This window comes from Haplochromis burtoni, unplaced genomic scaffold (assembly GCF_018398535.1).
Source record: "Haplochromis burtoni strain Fernald_Lab_line unplaced genomic scaffold, NCSU_Asbu1 Contig_1261, whole genome shotgun sequence".
Classification (NCBI taxonomy): Eukaryota; Metazoa; Chordata; class Actinopteri; order Cichliformes; family Cichlidae; genus Haplochromis; species Haplochromis burtoni.
Genome location: NW_024583622.1, coordinates 41030 through 57904, shown reverse-complemented (window position 1 = coordinate 57904; position 16875 = coordinate 41030). Strand labels below are relative to the sequence as shown.

At 37.6% G+C, this 16875-nt stretch overlaps 1 protein-coding gene across 1 annotated transcript; it reads left to right on the top strand.

Moving 5' to 3' along the window:
• The first annotated feature begins 5127 nt into the window (after window positions 1-5127).
• LOC102305186 (E3 ubiquitin-protein ligase TRIM21) lies at window positions 5128-10832 on the top strand. Its single transcript, XM_014330992.2, has 7 exons — window positions 5128-5183; window positions 5893-5988; window positions 6075-6178; window positions 6320-6428; window positions 6590-6734; window positions 6815-6841; window positions 8281-10832. The coding sequence occupies exons 2-7, from the start codon at window positions 5908-5910 to the stop codon at window positions 8823-8825; spliced, it is 1011 nt and encodes a 336-aa protein (XP_014186478.2). The 5' UTR covers window positions 5128-5183; window positions 5893-5907; the 3' UTR covers window positions 8826-10832.
• The last annotated feature ends 6043 nt before the right edge of the window (window positions 10833-16875 follow it).

Sequence of the window (16875 nt, the reverse complement as noted above, 5' to 3'; positions counted from 1 at the left end):
CCATTGGTGTGTCAGGAAAACTCTTTTGTACATATGTTCCTTGAAGGGGATTGGAGTCGTTCTTTTTCCACCGCAGCAAGGGCTAGGAGTTGGAGAGGAGCTGCTGTATGTTTTTGTTATCGATCTGATTGTGAAATAAAGCATATGCAGTGAGAAAGCAACTCCCGGAGTCATCCCTGCCTTAAAGCTGCAACACTTTGCTGTAATGATATCTGTTTTTATTTGGCTTTCATTGGTATTCATTGTTAGTTTTGAACTACGAAGTTGGATTTTGGTATTGTTATATGATTATAGCTGCATTTGGTAGTAGTGTTGATTTTTTACCTTTTGTTTCTACCATTTTTCATGGATCAGTCTCCTCTCCAAAGTCCTTTTGTTTTTATCACATTTTACTTTCTGCGTTAGACATTTCCCTTTTTAGATTTTCTGTCTTTCATTTTATTAGCTATGTGTCCTTTGTGCTTTGTCTTTAGAATTGCATCCTCCCTCATTACCTTCAATTATTTTCAACTTTTTTTTCCAAGGTGTTTCTACTCACCCTGATTAGAGAAAGCATTCTTTTTGTTATCCCGCCTTGTTTGTTACCAGCCTGTTTTGGAAAGGCACCTTAATGTGGAAAGGTATATACAGGTTTTAGAGCATGAAGGAATTTTTATGGAGGCTTGGATGAAGCCTGAGTGATGAGGGAGAGGCAGTGACAAAGAGGAGCTGGGTTGCACGAAGGCATCTGCAAGGGAGAATGTCAGATGTCATGTGAAAGTGAGATTTAAAGTAGGCGGAGTGAAGGCTGATTGGGCTGAAGAAAGCTGGCAGAAAGATGATTGGACTAGATCGGTGATGTCACAATTAGCTTGACAGCGTTGGAAAATGAAAGTGACTTAAAGCTTAGATTAGTTGTCAACACGTGGGAAAGCAGACAGATGTAGACTCCAGATCTTCCTCATCGAACTTACACATAAGCTACACCAGCACGACTAGAGTAGAAGTCTGAGTTCTGAACCGACATGCATGCAGTCCAGACCCTTTACCTCCTTAAAAAGGTTTGGAACATCATGAAACAATAAATGCAACAACGAAGACCGAGGACTCTTGAGCAGCTAGAATCCTATATCATATTTATATCATATTTTCTCAGTCCCACACATTTACAGACTGTTGTTAAAGGAGGATGGGATGCTACACAGTGGTAAACACGGCCCTGTCCCTACTTTTCTGAGCCTTGTTCGTGTCATCAAACTTATAATGAGCCAATATTTGTCTTGGTATGGTACATTTTCTCAGTTTAAACATTTGCTATGTTTTGTTCTATTGTGGCGTCGTAGGTTTTATTTATTTCATTTTAGTTTTAATGTGGAAGTTTTGTGTCACTCTACAATATCACAGTTCAGACTCATTTCTAACAATTACTGTTTGTTTGTTAAGTCTTACTTCACTTTACTTTGTTTGGGAACTCTACTGCTATTTCAGTGTGCATCTTAATGTCCAGTCTGTTCTCAGAGACCATTTTCACACAGTGTTACACACAGCACACTTTTGTGTTCAACGTTTAATTGGACCAGAGAATATGAACCTCCTGTCACGCTCAAAAAATAAGGAGTGTCTGCACACCAAGCCTTGTGTGTTTGATGACCTCCATTCATGTGACAAAAAGGAATTTAGCTTCAGATTCCACAGAGTGGCTGACTAAATCTGTCAGATATTTTTAGTGACCATTGAATAGCTTTGACTGGATGATCTGATATCGTCATGCTGGTGTTGTTCCTGGAACAACATAGTAAATGTTGTTTCGGGATCAACATTGCAAGTGACCAATCACATTGTTGTGACGTTATTCTTTGGCGCGCCAAGCCATTCGTGCATTTATGAAATTCCAATGTTGCAAGGACAATATCAATTCTGCTTAGTGTTTATTAAAGGGTTAGGGTCAGGGTCCATTGATCGGCGGACAGAGGCGGTTTCTCGCAGCTTAAGTACAGTTTCTTGTTTTACGGCGATTTTTTCCGAAGTCGGATTTGGATAAGTTTTGAATTGTGATATTTTTACTTCTTTTAAGTATAAGTAGAGTAAAATTTGAGGAAACAAAATGTATATTCACTGCTACTATTTGTATGTCACTTTTAAAAGTTTTAATAAAGATGTTCAGTTTTTTCTGTATTACAGCTTTACTTTTAATGGTGTTTCCAAAACACAGAAGTATATCAGAGAAATGTATTGTAGCTCCACCTTTGTGCATTGGTGGAAAAGTTTCGGGTTTGACTGAAATGAAACTGAAAAACTGACAATGCATTAAAAAGATGCAACAACAGGTGACAGGTCACACAGTGGAGCACCGCTGTCAGGAGCACAGGTAGGCTGCTGGGCAGATAAGTGTGTTTAAGCGTCTTTAAAATTTAATTTTGTTCGTTTGTGTTCTTTAAAAAAAAAAAAAAAAAAAAATATATATATAATATTATATATATATATATATATATATATATATATATATATATATATATATATATATATATATATATATATATATATATATATAGTATCTGTGTCTATAGATAATATTATAACAAATTATAAAAACATCCAGGTTTATTTTTCCGTTAGTAAAATATAAGTGACTTAGAGATTAAAATTCAAGCATTTGACACTAGATTGAATTTAAAAAAAAATCTGTGATGCATCTTAACACATAAAAACTTGGAGTTTCATTTAAGACAACATTTCCTAGGATTTTAATCATTGATTCAAGTTTCACTCATAAAACAGTACAAAGAAATATCGAGTAAATCACCAACTTTTTAATCATCACATTAATTGCTTGTTAACTCACTTTTATTCCTGCATAAACTAAAGAATTAATAATAAATAAATAAGAATTCATTTTACAATGTGAGGTAAAGACTTTGATATTCTAGAGAAAACCTCAATAATCCAGAAATTCCCCATTTGTAAGCACTACTGCAATGGTGGGAAGTAAAAGCTCCCTTTCCACAGGACAAACCTCCGGCAGAACCAGTCCTCCAGGCAAGAAGTGCCTCAACCAGTTGGGGAGGTGAGGAGAAAGTGAAAGGAAAATAGAAAGAGAGTGTAAGACAGGACAAAACACAGACTGCAAAAGAAAAGACCAGTGAATGACATGCTGCAGTGGTATATGTGTGTTTAAGAATGTGTTTAAAAGAAAAATCATTGTGCCTTGGGCTTTGCTTAGATGTTATCTAAAGTCATGTAAATTAAAATACATAACTTTAGACTGTATGTCTAGTGTTTCACAAGTTGTATAACAGCAAGTTGTTATCATTGATCCTGATCCAGGGTATAGGGTATGTGCACAGCTATGCATGAGTTATGTGTGTAGGTGTGTAGAGAAATGAACTTGGGTTGACTCAAATAAAATATAATAACATCCATTGTCGAACTCTAAAAATAGATTATGCAGACACTGTGAGTATAGTGTGTATTAGAACTGTGATGATTCAATCAGTAACTCAACTTAATTAAAAAACAAATTCTGCATATATGCTTAATAAACATCGTGTTATAACATTATATAGCTAAATGTAGTCTAAATATGCTGTTAGCTACTTCAAGTTGATTGGGATTACTATAAAACCACAAGTTATTTTGATTGTTGCTTTTAATTTTATTTTACTAGGCATTTATTAGTTTATTACTGAAAACTGTTTGAAGCTATAATGTTACAGAAACAGAACTTTCCCTATTTAACTTCCTGTTTTCATCTGGCTCTGTGTGAAAGACTGTAACATGTAATCTGTAACACTAGAGGGTGCCTAATCACTGTCCACACATTTCCAGATTGACATCAAATACTCCATGACTACAATATAAGTGATTTAGAGATTTAAATTCAGACATTTTACAATAGCTGTAATTAAAAAAAAATCCTCAAAACTCCCCAAGACATAAAACTTCAGTTCTAGCTCATTTTTTTATTATTATATGAATTTGTGTTGAATCACCCTCATGGGTGGATCACAGATTACTTATTTAATTCTTCCTCCATTAAGATTGAAAAAATAATGCACAATGAAAAATAATACACTGTAAGTCAAAATCTACTGATCACATTTTCTGGACAGTGCATGTCTTTATACCTGCTTGTTTGCACCTTATCAGTCCCCTACAGATACTCAACTCATCCAACATGGAGCAACACTTTTGTCACTGCGGCCGGTCTTTCCCAACTTACCATGGCCTGAGAGTTCACCAGGGAAGGATGGGCTGCACACCAAAGGGAATGAGGATCCCTGAAAGTGGGCAATCTAGTTTCCATCCTATGCCGGCCTTTATGGGATCTCTAATCAGACGAGAGCCTTCGATGGGCATGTCTATGAGTCTGGATTATAGTGAGTCTACCAATGTGTTTGTACAGTGGTCAGTTTGTGTTGCTACAGGGTCGGGGTGTGACTATCTAACTAAAACTCACTGGTTTACAGTGATAATCTATTTTCATGTTTTAGATAATTACTTTTTTTAGAACATTTGCCCCATTTTTGTCAAACTTACATCAATTAAATCTACAGTTTCATCAAACATGATTTCTTTTTTGCCATCTCCTATGATATTTAATATGTACTATGGCTTGGTTTTTACAGTTTCTGCACTGAAAAAACAAAGACAAAAACACATAGCTGATAACTGATCACTGGAGGGTTGTCTGATCCTCCAGTCAGACAACCACAGTAATATGCACAGTTAGATGTTTAAGTTAGTTCATGGCAGGAACAAGACTCTGAAGAACAACATGATAACACTGATCTTCTTTTCTTACAGGGGCTCAAGAGAGACAAGAGCGAGAGGGAGAACGAGCAAGACAAGAACGAGAGAGAGAAGAGCGAGAGAGAGAACGAGCAAGACAAGAACGAGAGAGACAAGAAAGAGAGAAAGAAGAGCGAGAGAGAGAACGAGCAAGACAAGAACGAGAGAGACAGGAACGAGAGAGAGAAGAGCGAGACAGACAAGAACGAGAGAGACAAGAACGAGAGAGAGAACGAGAGAGAGAACGAGCAAGACAAGAACGAGAGAGACAAGAAAGAGAGAAAGAAGAGCGAGAGAGAGAACGAGCAAGACAAGAAAGAGAGAGACAAGAACGAGAGAGAGAAGAGCGAGAGAGAGAACTAGAGAGGGAAAGGGAGAGAGAACGGGAGAGAGAGAAGGCTAAAAGGCGACAAAAGGTACTGCAGTTTCAACACAGTGAATATACAGTCATTCATTACCAGAGTTTCATCCTCCAAAACTGAAGCACAAGGTAGTACCTCACAGACAATCCTGTCGGATAATTCCATTAGACGAAGCACAGAGGTGGAGTTCAAATACTCAGATTACTTGAGGTAAAGCCTCAGAGACATCAACAGGCTACGGCTGCCTGTGACTGCACACTTTGAACCAAGGCCACCACAGGCCCAGCTTCAAACCTTACCAGTATGCAGTTAGATCGGTCACGATCCAGATTTGCAGGAAACTATCTTTAGATAAAACCTAAACTGTTCTTTCTGTGTGCCAGACTGTAAACAAGCTTTGAAATGCTGTATGGTTTAACTATGAACACACAACAGGTGCAGAAGAAAATTATTGGGCGGTTTAATGACCACTTGAGCCAGCCTTAAGTGGTCATTACAAGAACTGCACTTTATTGGCTCTTCATTAGACACATGAAATAAACACATTAACAGTTAGGTAATGAACTGGCTGTTTTTCTAGCTTCACCAGGAGGTTAACATTTGTGACATGGCTCACGTAACTAATGCTTTTTTATGACAAACCTGAAAAATGTGTGACTCTAGTACTGGCAAATCCAAACTACGCAGTGACTCACAGAGCTGCTGACATGACTGCTAGTATAAACTTTGAGTATTTTAACATTTTCCATTGTCCCTTTTCAAGGAAAGACAAGAAAAGATGAAAGCTGATTTACGGCAGAAAATTGATTCCCGAGACCACAAGATGGCCGAGGTCAAATCATCTGAAATAAACTGCAATGTAAAGACCGCAACATTTAAAAAAAAAAAAGAAAATCCTTTATTTTGATATTGCTTTGACGCCGTTACTCTCTTATGGCTATTCAGGGTAGCTTGGATGCCGAATGGCTGGAGATCAACAGTTTCTTCTCAGAGGTGATGAAAATTGTGGAGGATGCTAAAGAGAAAGCATGCCAGACTCTGGAGGACAGGTTGGTCCTGTGAGGCTCAGTAGAAGTTAGTCTGTCAGCATCGTTGAAGAACATTTTAACATCGCAAGGATTCTTTGTGCTCCTTTGCTGCATTATGTTTTAATAAAATGGATTCCCACGTGCCCTCTCTGTCATCTTTAGGAGACGGAAAGTGAAAAGAGAAGCACAAGATCTCACCCACAAGCTGCAAAGAGAAATTGATGTGCTCAAAAAAGCCACTGATGACCTAGACAACAACCCAGACTTGGAGGTGAACCTCAAGGATCTGAGATCCATCTACTGGAGTATAAATTCCCTTAAAAGAGGAAAAGTTTCATTTACAACATCTGTGCATTTTCAGTGTTATTTCTGATTCATTCAAATTAATCGTGGCTGCTGTAAGCTAACTTTTACCTTTGCACACATGCACAGCTTTCTCCTGTAACAGGCCTGAAAGAATCTGCTAACTGGAAAACTTTATGTGACAACACTTCACTCTTCTTCGGGACACTGCGAGGTACGACTTCAGCCATGATGAAGCAAATTGGCCAGGAAATAGAAAAACTCGCATCCAAAGGTAAGTCTTTTGGTCTCTCGTGACTTGTATTAATTTAACTTTAGACATACTGCAGCTTACTCAAATGTGTGTTTCCACAGACCTCGAGAGGATTTCTACATTTGCAGGTGCGTATTTAAAAAAAAAATTACAGCAGTATAAAAACAATGTTAACAGTGAGTAAAAACAGGGAACAGGTGTGCATGTCACAGTTTGGTGGGCAAGCCGTGCGTAAATTATTAAAGGACCCTTTATGCAGGCAGCTCAGATGCACTGAGTTTGTGATACAAACAGATACGACAAGGGTGACCATGGAAACTAAGCAAAACCTAAACTTGGAAAACTAACAGAAACAAACCAGAAGTAGAGATGCAGGGAGATGCAGGGAGATTCAGGGAAACGACTTGGGAAATACACAGACGAACCAGCAACGCACACCAGAAAACACAGAGCTTATATACACAAAGAGGCAATCAGGGAATGAGAAACAGGAAGAGACACAGCTGGGGAAAATTGGAGCTGACGAGACTGAGAGATATAAAAGCAGAATACAATAACCTGAGACACTGACCTTCAAAATAAAACAGGAACTCACACATACAAAGAAACAGACTTTACATAGAGGGAACACACAGGTAGGGATGACTAACACTAAACTGAAGAAGAACCAAACCAAAACCAATGAGCTAGAAACCACAACCAGAATATATTACAATAATAGAAAACAGAAAACGCTGGGTCAAATGACCCAGGACCATGACAGTGCACCAGATTTTCAACATAAAAGCCCTGTTTTATTTTAAATTTTCCTTTTAAAGGAAAACCAATATGCTTATAAAATAATAATGACATGTTCAAAATTAGACATCAGTTTGATACAGTAAGTCAGTTTTCAGAATAAAAGCCTTTGATTTCAGTTTTAAATATGTTTTTAATTTCTAGAGTTGAATTTGTTCTTTTGCTAAAGTTAAGTAATTTCTAAGCACAATTTAGTATGCACTTCCCCAATCTAGGATATTATTTTCTCATGTAATTTTCTGCGTTTGTTTAGAAAATAATGGCAAAGATCAGTTTAATAGTATCCAGAATTTATTTATTATTTTTCACTTGTTATCCTGTTGATACCTAGAGCTGGTGATATAGAGAAACCATATAACACAAGTATGTTGTTTCTGAACTGGGTGGGCAACCCATCCATCTTTTTCCTAAAATTCAACAAAATGAATTTGTTGCATTTGAATATTGTGAGAATTGAAATCTAGCACAGATATTAGACAAATAACATTAAAAAACATTAACAATAAAACAAATTAAAGCCCTAGCTGGCTAAGCAACCTGTTTTATTTAGTAAGTCTTCTCTGTTACGGTGAGGTCTGGAAAGGTCAGTCTGATTGGACTCCAACAATACTTAGTGCCATATTTTGGTGTGATCGAGCCCTTCAACAAAAATGTTGATTAAAAAAAGGAATAAAGAGTGATTTTTATGTGTTGACCTATGTGTGATGTTTATAGATCTACTTACCACATGGTTCAGTTTTTTTAATTAAGTGTATTCTTTTGACTGTAGTGGACGTGAAGCTGGACCCGACTTCTGCACACTCAAGTCTTGTAATTTCTGATAATGGGAAAGAAGTGAGAAAAGGTGGAAAAACAGCAAAAGATCCTGATTCTCCCCAGAGGTCTGATATATTTGGAAGTGTCCTGGGGCTCAACAGGCTGAAATCAGGGAAATCATACTGGGAGGTGGAGGTCAGCAACAAGACCGGGTGGGATCTGGGTGTGGCCAGATGTGATGCTTACCGCAAGGGGAAATTTTTAGTGACCCCTGACAAAGGTTACTGGGTTATTGTCTTTTATGGAGACAAAAAATATGCAGTCCGGACAACACCGCCCGTGCACCTTCCATTTAAAGGGAAACCTCGGAAAGTCGGGGTGTATGTAGATTATGAAGAAGGGCTCGTGTCCTTTTATGATGTGACGTCTCAGTCTCACATCTATTCATTTACTGAGTGTTCGTTTGGTGGTGAGATCCTCCCGTACTTCAGTCTCCATCTGAAACCAGATGAGAAAAACAGCGATCCTTTGATTATATCTGCTATGGAAAAGCAGTAGTAATCACATGCACTGGTTTTGGAGCAGTGAATGCATCAGTTATAGACATTATATATATTAAAGTGGGAATTTGATTGCCTGGGTTTCCATGTTCTTTTCTTATAATGATAACATGAATCAATGAAGGTACAATAAAGGCATGGGTTTTAGAATTTTCTTTTATGCACTATATAGCAATGCTAGCAATGCAAATGTATACATATTATGGGGATGCACTCTAAATACTGTTAATTATGATTATGTGCAAAGGGATGATTTAATAAGGATTCTTCTCTTGTTATTGGTTGTGTTCACATAAACCAGAGTTTCCCAACCTTTTGGAACCACAGCACATATTTCACATTAGAAAAATCACAAAATCCACCACTATTGACACCCTGTCATATCTAGGTGTGTGTCAACATGTTAAGGTTGGCACGTTAAGCATGTTGTTTCCAGAGCTGCACCTTTCAACCAAATCCCGTATATTTTACTTGTGAGCAATTTGTTATTTCAGCCTTATATTTGTGTGTTCAGGTCAATCAGATGTTCAAATATATCTGCCAGATACAGCAGTCTTGTACACCACTGGTCCCTTGAGAGTAACTTGACGTCCTTCTGGTTTGTGAAAAACACTTTAAGTTCTTGATTCTTGCAGTCTTGGCAACAAGTACTTCCCGGTGCAGAATATAATGCATTGCAATGACATCTAGATGTTGCTCTTTCACTCCGTTTACAAATCCTTTAGTGTGCCCGAGCATGGCAGCTGCTCCATCGGTGCAAACATGTATGCATTTTTGCAATTCAGCAACTTGTTAGCTTTAAGTGCTTTATTGGTCTTATTAGTGGTTTTCCTCATTAAAGCTGCTTGCGTCTCAGTCTGTACACGCTTGAAGTGATGGGTGTTTTGTCTGGAGATGGTGTTTAAGTTTGCTTGGAACCAGGCGTAGCAGAATGGGCTCAGTTGGTTCTCCAGTGTATGAGAATCCAAAGGCAAGATAATGTTGTCATGATTTTACTTTTTCTTTTGCTTTCTTCCACTATTAAAGCCAGGGCCATCTGGGTTGGAATTCTCTCTAGGACCCAGGCCAGATTGACGGTTTTTGTTTTCAGTTATTTAGTAATCGCTATTCCCTGCAGTTTTGTCTCACTCGCAGCTCGACTTTGTACTTTTGTATTTCTTCTTCATCTTCATCTTGATGGTGGTAAGGGCAGTACAATTAAGTGGATCTGGTGGATGAGAATGTGTTGTGTCCTGTAATGATCGTGCCATATTGCACCACTAGAGGGTGGTGTCGTGAAATAAGAGTAAAGTGGAGTTGGTAAAGTTTTAGAGTTAAGAGTATAGTTAGACGGCTAACTGTTAACTTGTTGTGTCTCCCTGTTACCTCTACGATGTAAAGTCTGTGCTGATTTCATTAAAGAGCACTGTTCCTTTATGAGGACTGGTTTATTACCGGCCGCTACTACAGAATGTAATTGTTCAGCCTGTCACAACACGCCACTTGCTAAGAGTACCAATCAGGTGAAATTGGATAATCTTCCACGGCACACTCAATGATTTCTAATGGCATACTTATGTTCCGTGTTTGGGAAAAGCTGATTTTAACCACTACCTCAAGCATTTAGTCTACAAGATGCTTAATTCCACAGACCCTCCTTGTTACTTCACACATCTGTTGAACAATTTGTCTCACTGGGCAGTTTCAATCCTGTAAACTGTAGTCTACATGAGTCACTTTAAATAATCCATTTACAGCATATAAGAAATATGTTTTACACAGATATAGACAAGAAACAAACAAACTTCTATCTAGGGAATATTTTTTAATATTTTAACTGTGTTTGTAATGATTAAAGAATGAAATATGTTTACGATTTTAGTTTTATTTATTTTGTAATTTGAATAAATCCAAACCTTAATGAAACCAGCTGTATATTGTCTCCTTTACTCTTCCTTTAGCCCTAGGAGTGCAGGGATTTTAGAGAAGCAAGTTTGCAGCTGACATTAGTAAAAAAAAAATACATTTTACATTAGCTACATTTTTAATAAGCTACAGCACACTGTGGTTTAGCTATGTCTGAATTCTAAAGGCTTTAAGGGCCACCTGATTTTTCAGATTTTTTTTTAGCTTGACTCTTTCTTAGAATAACAGTGAGGAACCCTACAATCTGTTTCATTTCTTCATTTCACCCATGCAAGCAAAGTTTAGAAAACACTTCCTGTGAAAGTGAATTGGCCAGACACTTTTTAGCACTCACTAATGTTAAGAGAAAATTTTAGACTAGTAACATTAATGCTATATTTTTCTGTGAAGCTCTGCCTTACAGTGACATTAGCTCCACATTCATAGTCACTGTAGTGCTGTGAGACCAATACAGAAGCTGCTGCTGAGCTCTGTGTTATTATAATCATTTTGCCTCAGATGTGTGCAACATCAGCATCCACTATATTGAAATTAAAATAAAAAGTTTTAGCAGGTCTGCTGTGTGTCCTGCTCATGCCTGGGTAACTGACCCCTCCAAACTCTCCTCTCTCAGCATGGCAGTTGAGCGCTCCTCTTACACATTTTCAAAACAGAAACTGGGTTAATGACAGGGCCAGTATGATTAAAAAAGCTGACCTAAACCACATAAATCATGAAGCATAACAGTTGTTGGCATCTCAGATTTAGAGATCAAAATCCACAGTTATACTTTTTATACCAGCAGAAAGAAACTGATGTTTCAGTCGGTGGCTTTCCTCAGTGTTTCGGAGACATTTGTGATTTGACCACAGAATCAATAGATCACACGGTTTGTTTGTTTGATTGTTTGTTTTAACTACACCTCAGAGTGCACCGTATGCTTAGTGTTAGAAGTGGTTATGTAAGCATATCTTACATTATTAGCAAAGACTCATTACGTTAATAATTATTATAAAAACTGTTATTAGTGAAGGATATGCCTGAAGGGAAACTTTGAAGTATCTCCTTAAAAATGGCAAGACAACCAGAAAACCACAAGTAACAAGAGGTGGATTTACATTTGGAGCCTTTAGGTCATTTCTATTTACAGTAGTGGTTTTTATTTAATGACCAGTGAGTGAAAGGACACTAAGATAGAGTCTTAACTCAAGGTGAGCTTTGAATGTTGACTGGAAATCCAGAAATCTGAAGACATTACAAAAGTCCACAAGAGCAACGGGAGCAGAGTGTAGACATAATGTAATATAATTGTATTGTATAAATGTAATATATTTACAACGTAAAGGCGAGGCATTTGCACACACCGAGACTAATGAGAGGAAGTGGAGGCAGCTGGTTGAGAGGCAACATGAGAGGCAACAGGTGGCAAAGCGAGACAAAGGAAGCAAAACTAAGGACTACCAAAATAACACAAAAAGTAACTAAGCAAAGAGACAAAGCATATAACATGCAAACATGTGCAAACTCAGTTGGAAAGAGAATACAGTCATGTGTCAGAATATAAAAGAGACCAAGAATAACTTTTGCAGGTGTTAGGCAAGAAGATGAAGCAACACCAACAAAGAAGAAGAGAGAGAGAGAGAGAATAAGATGAGGTTTAGATGTAATTTCCCTTTCCCAAATAAATATGGTTTCATTTTTTTGTATCTGAGCACACATTTACTTTGTAGTCTTACACTTACACCTACACTTCAGGTGAAATTACTGAGTTTTACTAAAGAATGATTTGTGTTGCACTTACATGTAGTACTGCAAATGCTATGCAGGTAAACAACTCTACACTAAACGGAGAAACGGGATATTTGCACACACTGGAATTTGTGACATGGAATCAGTTTTGAGATGAGAAAATGTGATTTTGAGTGTTGTTGAGTGTTTTTTGTGCTGTGTGGGGTTTTGATAAAGCGGTTTACTCTTTTCAGTTGTGTTTTGTAGAGTTTTGAAAAACTGAACCACAGTTTCTTGTAAAAGGGACCATCCTGCTGATTTGTCATTTAATGCTTGTAAATGTTTATAGTCCTCAGAAAGTTTGGATTATTTTTTACACTCTCGTTGTGCATTTTTCAATAAAGATAAACATGAATTATTATTATTCTTAGTCAGTTTGGTTAAATATGTCAGCACTGGTATGTCTACAATACTATTAGTTAGTCTCCTCGAGGTCTGGTGCAGTAGTAATCTGAGAAAAATCAAACAGGTTCGGGTTCATTTATTCATAACCTGAAATCACTCCATCTGCACTGCACTTCTTTTTGATGATGCACTTTTTTATGCTTCCTTTTTCTTTGCCTTTGACTGTTTTGATTCCTGTTATTTGGAGAAAGATGATTGGTTACAACTAAAAGATAAAAAGAGGAAGCAAGTAAAGGATGTTGCAGTACTTCTAACCCACCAGAGCACCAGGTGATATCAGTCCTCCACAGCAACAAGGAAAGGTAAGATGACTTTTCTGTCTCCTGGCTCGTATTTTCCTATACAGTTAATGATATTGAAATTTCATTTATCAGATGAAATTGTGTAATTTTGCAATCTTGTGTACTCACGTTTTTTTCTTGATATAAGAGTCGTATTGAGATGTTAAAGGAAGAACACCGATTAGTGGCACTCTGCACATGATCCTACCCTACAGTAATATAAGAGTTACCAAACACTAATGTACAATATTGCAATGTGATGTTAAAACGTATATGATACTGTATGTTGATTTTGTTTCTGGATGCTGTTTTTTTTTTTATTTGAATGCACAGCATATTCATTATTTTAAATGATTTGTTGAGTGTATCCTTTTTAAAATATGTTTGCTAATCAGTATTGCCTTCTCTGTCTGTGTAGATTCGGAGTCATCCAGGTCAGTGCAGCGGAAGTACCTTCAATTAAAGGCAACTGGACTTCTTTAAGTTTCTTGAAGTCAAAGTCAAATGTATTTATAAAGCACATATATAAAAAAAACAACTGTTTACAGGTGCCATAAATTTAAAATAATCAAAAAAGTTGAAAGCATAGGAGGGTTAAACTAGTGATATCATAGCAGAGAATAATTGTAATATTAAATAAAATGCAAATATTAAGTCATGTTAAAAATAAAAACTATACTGTATTTTTTCAAATTTATTTTACAGTGCATTTTGGGACAAACTTGTAACTGAAGAATCCTCTGAGGGTGACATATCTTCCAAGTCCAAGTCCTGTTGCCTTCTTTTCAACCTCATAAGATTGTTGCCTTCTCTCCTTTTAACTGCAGATAAAATGAGATTCATTGTCTTGATCACCATCATCGTCACTGTAGCCCTTATTGATGGGGGCATCAGCATGACCGCGGGGCCTTCATCACCGTGTCAGGACAAAAGTCCCAAAAGTCATTATGAAGAATTTGTAAGCAGACACATCCTTCAAGAGGAATTTGACAGAAATTCCATAGATGCTTGGAAAAGGTAAATTAAAAGTAAATAATTCAAAAAAGTTTAGTTTTATTGTGTGCAGTAGGAAACAACCTTTAAAGTAAAAGCTTACAGGCTTCAGAGGGTTAAGTGCTGCTACACCACATGGTGCTGCTTTATGAGCATCTTCATGTGATGTCATTAAACTCAGCATTTTATGTGTGTGGAATTGTTTTACAAATAAGAGAACAGATAATAATATTATTATTATATTATTATCTCTATGTACTGAAATATTGTTCTATTAATGCAGGTATTTGAAAAAAGAACACCTCTGGTGCAGAACTACAGTGCAATCGTTCCTCAATAAAAGTGATCTGGAGACCGTGAACAGAATCTGCAGCAAAGACGGGCGACGCTTAAGCAAGACGGATAACTATGCAGGGAACTTGTGCATCAGCAACTCAGAAATGCTGATATATGACATCGCATCCAGGAAAAGGAACAAGGATTGTAAAATTAAAATTGGTGCAAGGAAAAGGGTTGTGATTGTGGCATGCGACAAGGTTGGAAACCAATGTCTCCCTGTTCATTTTCAGAAATATGAACAGCAGAGAGCAAGCAATATACCCTGCAGTCCTGCAAGGAATTTCAGTATTGTGGTAGAATAGCTTTCAACTGATTAATTTCTAAATTCAGCAACTTTGCATTGTGTTAGTGCTTTAACCCTTTTTTTTTACCAAGTCCTTATTTGGTAATTTTGTCTGTAAAGGGGTCTTAAATCATACTATATGTGAATGCTTTTGCCATTCTTTTTTTCAGAATAACCTCAACTTTCAATATCTGGCAGTCATTCTACATCACTGTATTGTTATGGCAATGCAACAACAGTTTACGTGGGGAAAAAATAAATTAAAAAAGGATCAGATTTCGAGTTAAGTGAAAACTGATATTCAAAACGAACAAAATGTAACACAACATCAAGTTTAAATATGAACTGTACTAAATATAATGTATAAAAAAGTGTTTACACCTAGATCACTTCTCTCAAGCTCAAAGAGTTGATGAGTTACAGTAGTACAAAGCTCACGTGGTAAATTCTAGGCAGAGTTGAGTTTTCTTTCTGTGTTCAGATAGCATTAGCTTTAGAATCAGCTTTTCTTTTTTTGAAACCATTCACATTTTTTTCCCTAGCATAAACGATGACACAGTTACAGTCATGTAAATAGGGCTTGGAAAATGGGCCCGTCAGCTGGCTAATGGTGAATAAAGGGTTAATGAATTTTTCTTTAGTTTTCTTTTGATCCATTATTGAAAAAAGAATCATAGAGAGTTTGATAACAAATGCAGCATCCAAATTTCTAGTATTTAATCTGTGTAAGAAACATCTGTTTAATGAGTACTTCTAACTAGCTGTATAATATTTGGATTTTAGAACTACTTAGTTTTTGAAGTTGTGTTTTTGATAGTAAGACCACTCCCACTTGTGTCATTCAAAATAAAAACTGATGTTTTTTTTTACATTTGTATCCACAAAAACAGAATGGTGTAACTTTGTTCCTGTTTATTAGATAAAGTAGTGTAGCACAGCAACACAGTCTTGATTTTGGTTTGCTTAATTAAACTTAATTTACATCCATATTTGTTTATAATCACAAAACTCTGCTTTAGTGGCAATACGTACTTGAAAAAAAACATAGTTACAATCTTCTCTTGTATGTTTAAGTCATAAAAGTTATAAAGTGTTTTATGTTATTGGGCATTTATGTGGACTACTTCATGGTAAGCAAAGAGTAGCTGATGTCTGCTGTGCTTCCTATTTTTCTGCATTATACTTCAGCCACAGTGACCCAGATTTTAAATGTCACATACATATAGTACACATATAGTACAAGAGTGTACTTCTTCAAATACACAAATAACACTTGGGATGTTGGCCGCAGTCAACTTGTGTTAGGAAATGGTCATATGTTTACCTTCACACTAATTTACTGGTAATGAATGAATAAGAAAGTTGTTTTGTTTTGTTTTTTGTTGCCCTCTCGAGGCTGTTACTGTTACTGTGCTGAAAACTCCCTGAAAAGCCTTCAATCCCCTCCTGAGTTGCCTGGTGGTTAGCCAGAATCTCTTTGAGGCAGAATCTCTTTGAGGCTGGGTACTCTGAACTGCTACTAAGCGCATAAGCGCAGACGATGGTCAGGACCCGTTCCCCGATCCAGAGAAACCCTAACATACAGGCAGCAAGCCAAGGGGATACCAGAATACCCAGCCCGCTGCCTCAACTCCAGACTGAGACAGAGTCCAGCCCCTCTCCAGGAGACTGTTTCAAGAGCCCAAGGGATGCGTTGAGGTGAGCCTGACTATATCTAGCCGGTACCTCTCAACCTCACGCATTAACTCAGGCTCCTTCCCCACCAGAGAGGTGACATTCCATGTCACAATTGCCAGTCTTGGTAGCTGGGGATCGGTCTGCCAGGACCTCCGCACCTGGCCGCCGCCCAGCTCGCAATGCACTGGACCCCTAAGGTGCCTCCTCCGGGTGGTGGGCTTGCAGGAAGATGGCCCCATGTCCCTATTTCAGGCTGTGCCCAGCTGGGCCCCATGGACTAAGGCCCGTCCACCAGACGCTCGCTCTCGGGCACCCTCCCTGGGCCTGGCTCCAGGGCGGAGCTGCCACCACCATATTTGACAGTGGGGATGGTGTGTTCAGAGTGATGTGCAGTGTTA